Here is a 7500-nt window from a genome sequence, read left to right as displayed (position 1 = left end):
TATATATATATATATATATATATATATATATATATATATATATATATATATATATGCAGTATAGCTATATGCGAAATCAAACTCATGAGAAATAGCTCCATAAGAGAGACCAAAGCATCGCATCCGGCCAGAAGGTCAAAATGGAAATAGAGGAGAGTTAAGGCCCCCCCCCCCCCCACCACCACCACCCCCCGCCCCTAACTCCGCCCCAGACGCCCCCAAGCGCCACTCACCCCCGCCTTTCGCCGCCACAGGGGGTGACCCGACCTGGCCCCGCTGAGCTGACCAGGGGCTCCTCGCGGCAGTCCCTGAGCGGCACCATGTCCTCCAGGGGCGGCTCCCCCACAGAGGACACCTCGAGGCTGATCATGAGCGAGACTCCGATCCCCGGAGGCTCTCCTAGCCAGCAGCGCCGAGACTCTCAGGGTAAGTGTGGCCCTCGAGGACGTGAGGCTCCGGACCCTCGGCCGCGTGAGGGAAAAATGTTCCTTTTTTAAGCTGAGAGAGGAAGAATGAGGGTTTTGTGTGTGTGAGTAAATATTTTTTTTATATAAGGGAGTACGTTTGTGGGTCTGTTTGTGAGAGTAAGTATGCGTTTTTTTATTAAGAAAGTAAGTGTTTACGCTTGTGTGTCAGTAAGTAAGCCTGCTTTTTCTAAGAAAGTAAGGCTGTGGGTTTTGTGTTCATGAATTAGTAAATAAGCCTTCTTTACGAGTATCTGCGGGAACAAGTCTGTGGTTTTTGTATTTTGAGAGAAAATATGCCTGGTTTTGTTCATGAGAGTACGTCTTTAGGTTTTATGTTAGTGAGACTGCTTTTGGCTGAGTAAGGGAAAAATGATCAGAGAGGGAGGACCTATGTTTTTTTGTTTGTTTGTTTGTTTTTTGTATTAATGAGCGAGTAAATATACATCTGACTATCTGTATAACAGAATAAATCTGTGGGTTGGTCTTTTCGTTTGAGTGAGAGAGTAAATATGCGCGTCTGCGTAAAGAGTAATTCTTGTTATCTGTGTGAGAAAGTGAGAAAGTAAATATGAACCTTTTTGTCTAAATGAGACTGAAATACAATCGGTGACGTAGCTTATAAGTGTCTGTCTGACTGAGAGAGTAAAAATGCACGTGTCTGTCTGGATGAGGATAAAATCCAAGGGTGTAAGTGTGAGCGAGAGGGTGGATAAGCATGTCTGTCTGAGTAGAAAGACTGAATGTGTATGTGTTGGAGTGTGAGCGCAAATGTATCAGTATTTACCTTAGTAAGGCAGTAATTCTGTGTATTTTTTTGCGAGTGAGAGAGTAAAATTACATTATTTTTCTTGACTGTGACATAACAAAGGCGAAAGTAAATACTGTACAGGTATATTTGCACGTGAATGAGAGAATACATTTAAGGGTGTATTTTTTGTCTGAGTACATGAGGGTGGAAAGATATGTGCTTGTTTAAGATAGAGTAAATAAGAGATGGAGAAAGTAAGGATGAGGGGATGTGGATATAAAAGAGATTTGTGTTTATAATTAATATTGGGAGAGTATGTGTGTATAAGAATTTGATTGAGAGTATTCTTATGCTGTAGGTTTGTCAGAGAGTCTTATGTACAGCGTGCGGGTGAGAGGTAAGTGTGTTTACAACGGTGAGCTAGAAAACGTGTGCGTGTGTGCGTGCGTGCGTCGTGCGTGTGTATGTGTGTGTGTGTGTGTGTGTGTTTGTGTGTGTGCGCGTGCGTGCGTCGTGCGTGTGTATGTGTGTGTGTGTGTGTGTGTGTGTGTGTGTGTGTGTGTGTGTGTGTGTGTGTGTGTGTATGCGTGCGTGCGTGCGTGCGTGCGTGCGTGCGTGTGTGCGTGTGTGCGTGCGTGCGTGTGTGTGTGTGTGTGAAGCTGAAAGGGGAATCTGAGCGAGTGAATGGTTATTTGCATGCATTTGTGACAAAATTTGAATGCATGCCATTGCGTATGTCAGCATGAAAGTATCGCATTAATTAAATGTGAGGATGTGTGAGACGGGGAAAGAATGATGATGAAAGTGCCAAATGCATTTGTGGTGAAAGCTCTTGATTGGAGACTGAAGGCAAGCACGAAGGAAGAGTTAGAATGATGATTAGAAAGCATGAACAGAAAGATTAGGTATGAATAGTGGATTGTAAGCTGACTTTAAATTCTCCGCTTTTTCTTATACTAGTGCGATTGAAAGAATTTTGTGCCTGGAAGCTTTAGAATGAAATGATAAGACAAATCGTAACGTAGTGATAATAGACATAAGATATGTATTTTTTTACTCTCTTTCGGGAAAGACAATAATGCATGTGAATTACAGTCTGCATGTTTGTTTGTTTGTTTGTTCTGTTTGTGAAATTTCGATGTAGAATAGAAAGTTAGAGGTCCAGCATATACTTACTGCCACACCACACAGCACTGCCTCACGACTTCACCTTCTCCTCTCCCACGCCATCGCTACGAGACGTCCTCGCCTGCCTCTTTCACATCCTCATCCTCTCTCTTTGTCTCTCTGTCTCTCTCACTCCCTGTCCCACTTTCTCTCTCGCTCTCTCTCTCTCTCTCACAAAAAAAATCTATCCATCTATCTATCTATCTATCTATATGCAATACCTTACGGCTTCCTTTACTTCCAATCTTATTATTTTCTCCGTTTTCCTATGGCTTCCTTTGTCCCTTGTGATATCCTCTCCCTTTCCCTCCTGATCCCTCTCTCCCTCCTTGCCCCCCCCTCCCCCTCTCGTAGCAGATGGCACCCCCCCCCCCGGCCCGTCCGCCTCCCAGTCCCTCACACAGCTGGTCTCTAACCGCCACGCCTCCGCCTGACCGATGTCCCTCTCAACAGCTGGTTCTCCAACAGCCTCCCAGTCGAGCAGCATCAGCGGGTTCAGCAGCGCCAGCGGCACGCGGCGGCAGGTGGACGAGGTGAGTCAGTCGTCCCAGCAGTCGGCGGGGCAGAAGCCGTCCCTGTTCGGGCGCCAGACGTCGGTCACGGCCAACGAGGCGGCGACCGGCGACGACACGGAGGACACCATGAAGAACCTGCGCAAGACCTTCGCCGGGATCTTCGGGGACATGTAAGGCAGCGAAGGCCTCGGCCGCGAGCGAAGGCGACGGCGAGGGAGAGCGAGGAGAAGCCAAGGAACACTGGAGGAGGAAGAGAAATTCGGAAACATGGACGATGATGATGATGATGATTATAATGATAAGGTCCCATTCAATCACCGTTGGCTCAAAGTTAGGCCACGTTCTTTGTCAATTTGCGCCACTTCCGCACTGCAGCCTGTTGTCGTGACTGTTTGTAATGCATTATAGAATTTAAAAAGGAATAATACTAACTTCTCAGTAAAGCTTCATTCCATAATCGTTAGTTACGGTTACAATTTTGATTTCCGTTGATGAAAAAAAGCGTAGAACCGGACGCGCCGTGAAGAGTCTGCAGCTGTGACGATGCCAAAGGTGAAAGAGAACGTAGCTTTAGTGTCACTAGTCTTCAGCTATTCTGCCTTAAATAACTTAACTGATGACAACTGAATAAAAAACTCATGTAGATATCCACGTGCCATACCACCAGATACACAGTGATCGTTTTCCACCTGCTCTAAATCTCAGAAGAACAGCGAATCCCGCCAGACAACGCGACCTCGTAAGGTTTTGTCCCCGCGGTCCCTGCCTCTCCTCCCGCGGCGCCTCCCGCCCTGTTCGAACGTGAAGGACCCGTCTTTACCCCTCTGTGTTTATGCTAGGTCGGAGTCTCCTTATTGGCTGTTAGGCATTTGACCTCCTTTAAGCCTGTGTATCCCCCCCCCCCCCCCCATCTCCCCCCCGCCCCTCCAAGGCCCGCCCGCCCGCCCCCGCTTCCCTGTCAACGAATCCCCGTAGAAACGTGTTTCGAAGTCGCGCGCGCATTTCTCCGCACTCTCTCTGACCTTTCTTGCCGCCGCCACAGAAAGCTGCAGAATTAACCAGACACAAAGTTATAGCGAAATGTTATTAGATTATTAGGCTGCGCTTAATAGAAGTCATTAGTTCGAGTCACTTCAAACCCGGGTTACAACGGACGAGTCCTTTCGATCCTGCGAGAAAGGGGAGAATCCTAACAGTTAGTATTGTTTGCCTTTCTTTGTTGGGCCGTGAACGAGTCTTTCCAACGATTTTCTGAAGTCCATATGTTCGTAAAGTCATCATTGTGTAAAGCGCTCTTCGATATAACGTAAGACCGAGCAGTTGTCCAAGATGTTAAAAATCCTGAGTGCTGATTGGTCGTTGAGTTACCGGTATCAGCCAATGAGCACACAGGACGTGTCCACGTGGGTCAAACCGATACATCTTGAGCTCGCACATTATTGATGATTAAACCAATGTTGTTAGCAATATGCTCTGTGTTGTTTTATCTTGTGGGTGGAACACTTCTGACTGTTTGTGCTGTGCGTGGACTTGATGTGTTTGTCTCTTATTGAATTTGTGATTGTCTGTCTCATAGGGTTTCCATGGTCCATAGAAACTAGAGAATCTGTAAGCTTTGTCATCGGCCCCGAGCACCATGCCGGTCCCTGTGGTCACGTGACGCGGGATGACGTCACTTAGGCTCGGCGTCGATGATGGTGGACCAATATGACAGTTACCCAGTTTGGAGTAACGAATGCCTTGGAATATCTAATTCATAATTCTATGTTGAACCTAAATGTAGTATTAACATGATTTTGAGAGCCTGTGTTTTCTCATTTGATTTCACAGGGTTGGGTCATATGTGTCTGTTGAAGAAATCGAGAATGTTGTAGCCGAAGTTTCTATCGATGTGAAAGGCGCTTTGCATGTCGAGCCTCGCCATAGTCTGGCAAGGCAAATGCTGTTCTTGCGGCGCGCGACTGGTGTGTAAGTCCGACTACGATACACAATACATACACGCGATATTGTAGGTCATTCGTGGCGAACCGGCCATTCCACGAAGGCGTCCCGACTCTGGAACTCGAAGACGCGAACACCGAGTAGGAAAGCAATAGCAGTGTACATTATACGATTACAAAGAATGCAATAAGATTCCACGTTGGCGAGGAAGCGATTTCTCGTGGTTTCTCAAAGATGAAAACTTACGTTAAAAAGAAATAATAAGAAATAAGTAATAACAGACTAACAGCCAACGACTTTCTGAACCGAGAGGAATTTCATCAAACCTTTGCTTTCTGTTCGCCGAAGGAAAACGTACCAAAGTTACGTCTCAAACTTCCTCAGAGTCAGTTTATGAATAGATCAGAGAAGTCTGGTTTAATGAACATCCCTTGTATTGCTGATTTGCCAGCTGGTGAGACCTTCGGCTCCTTCAGCAAGGTCAGTATACAGATGACCTCGAAAGGACGACAAGCTGACCCGGCATGTCAAGCAAGATCCGTTGGCCAAATGCTTGTTGTCCAGGTACACCACCGTAAACCGTCTGCGTCTTCTATTTCACTTGACATGGTTCTTTTGTGAATGATTTGTACAGCACAAAGTGGAACAATCTGCTATTTTTTTCTCTTTTTTTTTGGATTATAATGCAAATGATGTTAGTTCAATTATTTAAAAAAAGTAGTGTTGGAGTTGGTGTTTGTATGCACTGTCATTATTGCAGTTTTGTGCCAGTATTAAACATTTTATTAATGTTTAAACACTATCATTTCGTAGTGTATTAACCTCATTCCGTCAGCAAATGACACAGTAACTTCGACTTGAATTTTGCTCTGAAGAAAATGGGATGCGGCTGTTAGCTCTCAGCCAACTACCATTTCTGAGGCAGTAATTACAAGAAAATAGACGAAATTAGATCGTTAGAAATATAATGGTACGACGGATAGCTATCAACATGGAAAATTAAATGATCTGTCGTTTTTTTTTTTCAATAGATTTTTCGAAATGAAGGAATTAGTGCAGCGTTTCTGTTTTTTTTTTGTTTTTTTTTAAGTGGAAATATGTCATAGAAGTTCTAAAACAGACAGAATTGATCAGAACCAAAAACTTCTTGCATTGTTGAATAATGAGTTAGACGAAATGTTCAAATATTAGTTGTCGTTCGTAGATGTGTAGCTCTTACATATCATTTAAGGATAAGAAAATATGCAAAATTGAAGATTCCGTTCAAGGCAGAAATAAAAATCTCTACGTACAATCTTTTCGTTTTTGATATGGTAATGTAGCTTTTAAATTGATAAGTGAAATACTTGAGATGTCCTTTTTTGTTTAAATATTTCGGTAGTAATAGTATGTTAATCTTGTTTATTACATATATAAAAAAGATACGTACATGTTAGATTATGGGAATCAGGAGTAACATTTTTTTTTTCTTATAGATAAGTCATAAAAAGTGATTTTGTTCATGCATACTATGTTCTTGTTGATCATTTGCATGATGAAAAGGGACGAATGAAGAATACATGAAGAACAATAAAGATGGTTTAATCCCCAATCATGCGTTAAAACAAACAAACAAACAAAAGAAATGATAATGAGTTGATTGTCTTTCTTTATCTTTGAGGGAGGCCGCGGCTCAAATTTTTATTTATTTATTTATGGGCTTTTTGTTCCCATTATGGTTATCATTGCTAATTGATGTTATTGTTGTTGGGTTATAAGACGCTTCACAAGCACTTTCAATAATAGGTATATCTGGAATTTGAAGAAAAAAGTAAAAAAAAAAAAAAAGTATATGTAGATGGTTGGATTTATCAGTAAGGACACGTAATTCTAACATTGTTAACAGGTAATAACCACGATATTGAACTCTTGATGCGACTGTTTTTAGATAACATAATTTAGAGATGTAATTAGATAACTGTGCCACAGGAAAATCCCGAAATACACTCCCATCACATCTGATCACTTCACTTCTCCGTTTTCACTTCCGATCTTACTTTGCTGAACGTCAGCTTGAACGTAAAGGAGTTTTCAAGGTCAATTTAAGGTTTCCTCGACGAGCGGAAGTCGGACGAACACAGGCGGGATGGCACTGAAAAGATTTTTTTTTTATTGATTACTTGATTCTCTTTGATTAATGGTTGTTATTCCTTATGGATATTCCTTTGAGGAAAAAGAAATAAATGATATGAAGTTAATTTGAGGAACATAACACTGAACTGCAGATTCATCCTGAATTGTATTTGTTATAGTTTTTACTTGTGTGTTTATGTTACAAAAACTGTACACGTGACGAGATGCTTGGGTATCTGAGAACGTCAAAAAATGAGAAAAAATATATATATATATAAATAAATGAATAAAATATTAATGATAATAGATGATTATACCCCGATAAACAGTTCTTAAAAAGCTTTCGTGCAGTCTAAGTAAATTTCCCCATCAAGTTACATTTTGGATCACGTATACACACACACACAAATAATAATAATAATAATAATAATAATAATAATAATAATAATAATACTGATAATATATGAAATATCACGCTCGCAACACAACATTGTCTGGGTCCGTGTGTGACGTTCTTTACAGATATCCACAGCTGTGTCGCAATACTGCC

At 42.2% G+C, this 7500-nt stretch overlaps 1 protein-coding gene across 1 annotated transcript in view; it reads left to right on the top strand.

The window, feature by feature from the left end:
• Syn (synapsin) overlaps nucleotides 1–7500 on the top strand; it is a gene marked incomplete in the record, with an annotated part of 63932 nt that overhangs the window by 55793 nt on the left and 639 nt on the right. Inside the window, 2 exon segments of the mRNA XM_070116117.1 lie at nucleotides 255–426; nucleotides 2836–7500. The exon segment at nucleotides 2836–7500 is cut by the window's right edge and continues 639 nt beyond it. Of these exon segments, the coding sequence (XP_069972218.1) occupies nucleotides 255–426; nucleotides 2836–3071 (408 nt within the window).

This window comes from Penaeus vannamei, chromosome 38 (genome assembly GCF_042767895.1).
Source record: "Penaeus vannamei isolate JL-2024 chromosome 38, ASM4276789v1, whole genome shotgun sequence".
Lineage (NCBI taxonomy): Eukaryota > Metazoa > Arthropoda > Malacostraca > Decapoda > Penaeidae > Penaeus > Penaeus vannamei.
The sequence above is the reverse complement of the archived record's forward strand: the minus strand, read 5'-3'. Positions and strand labels throughout refer to the sequence as shown.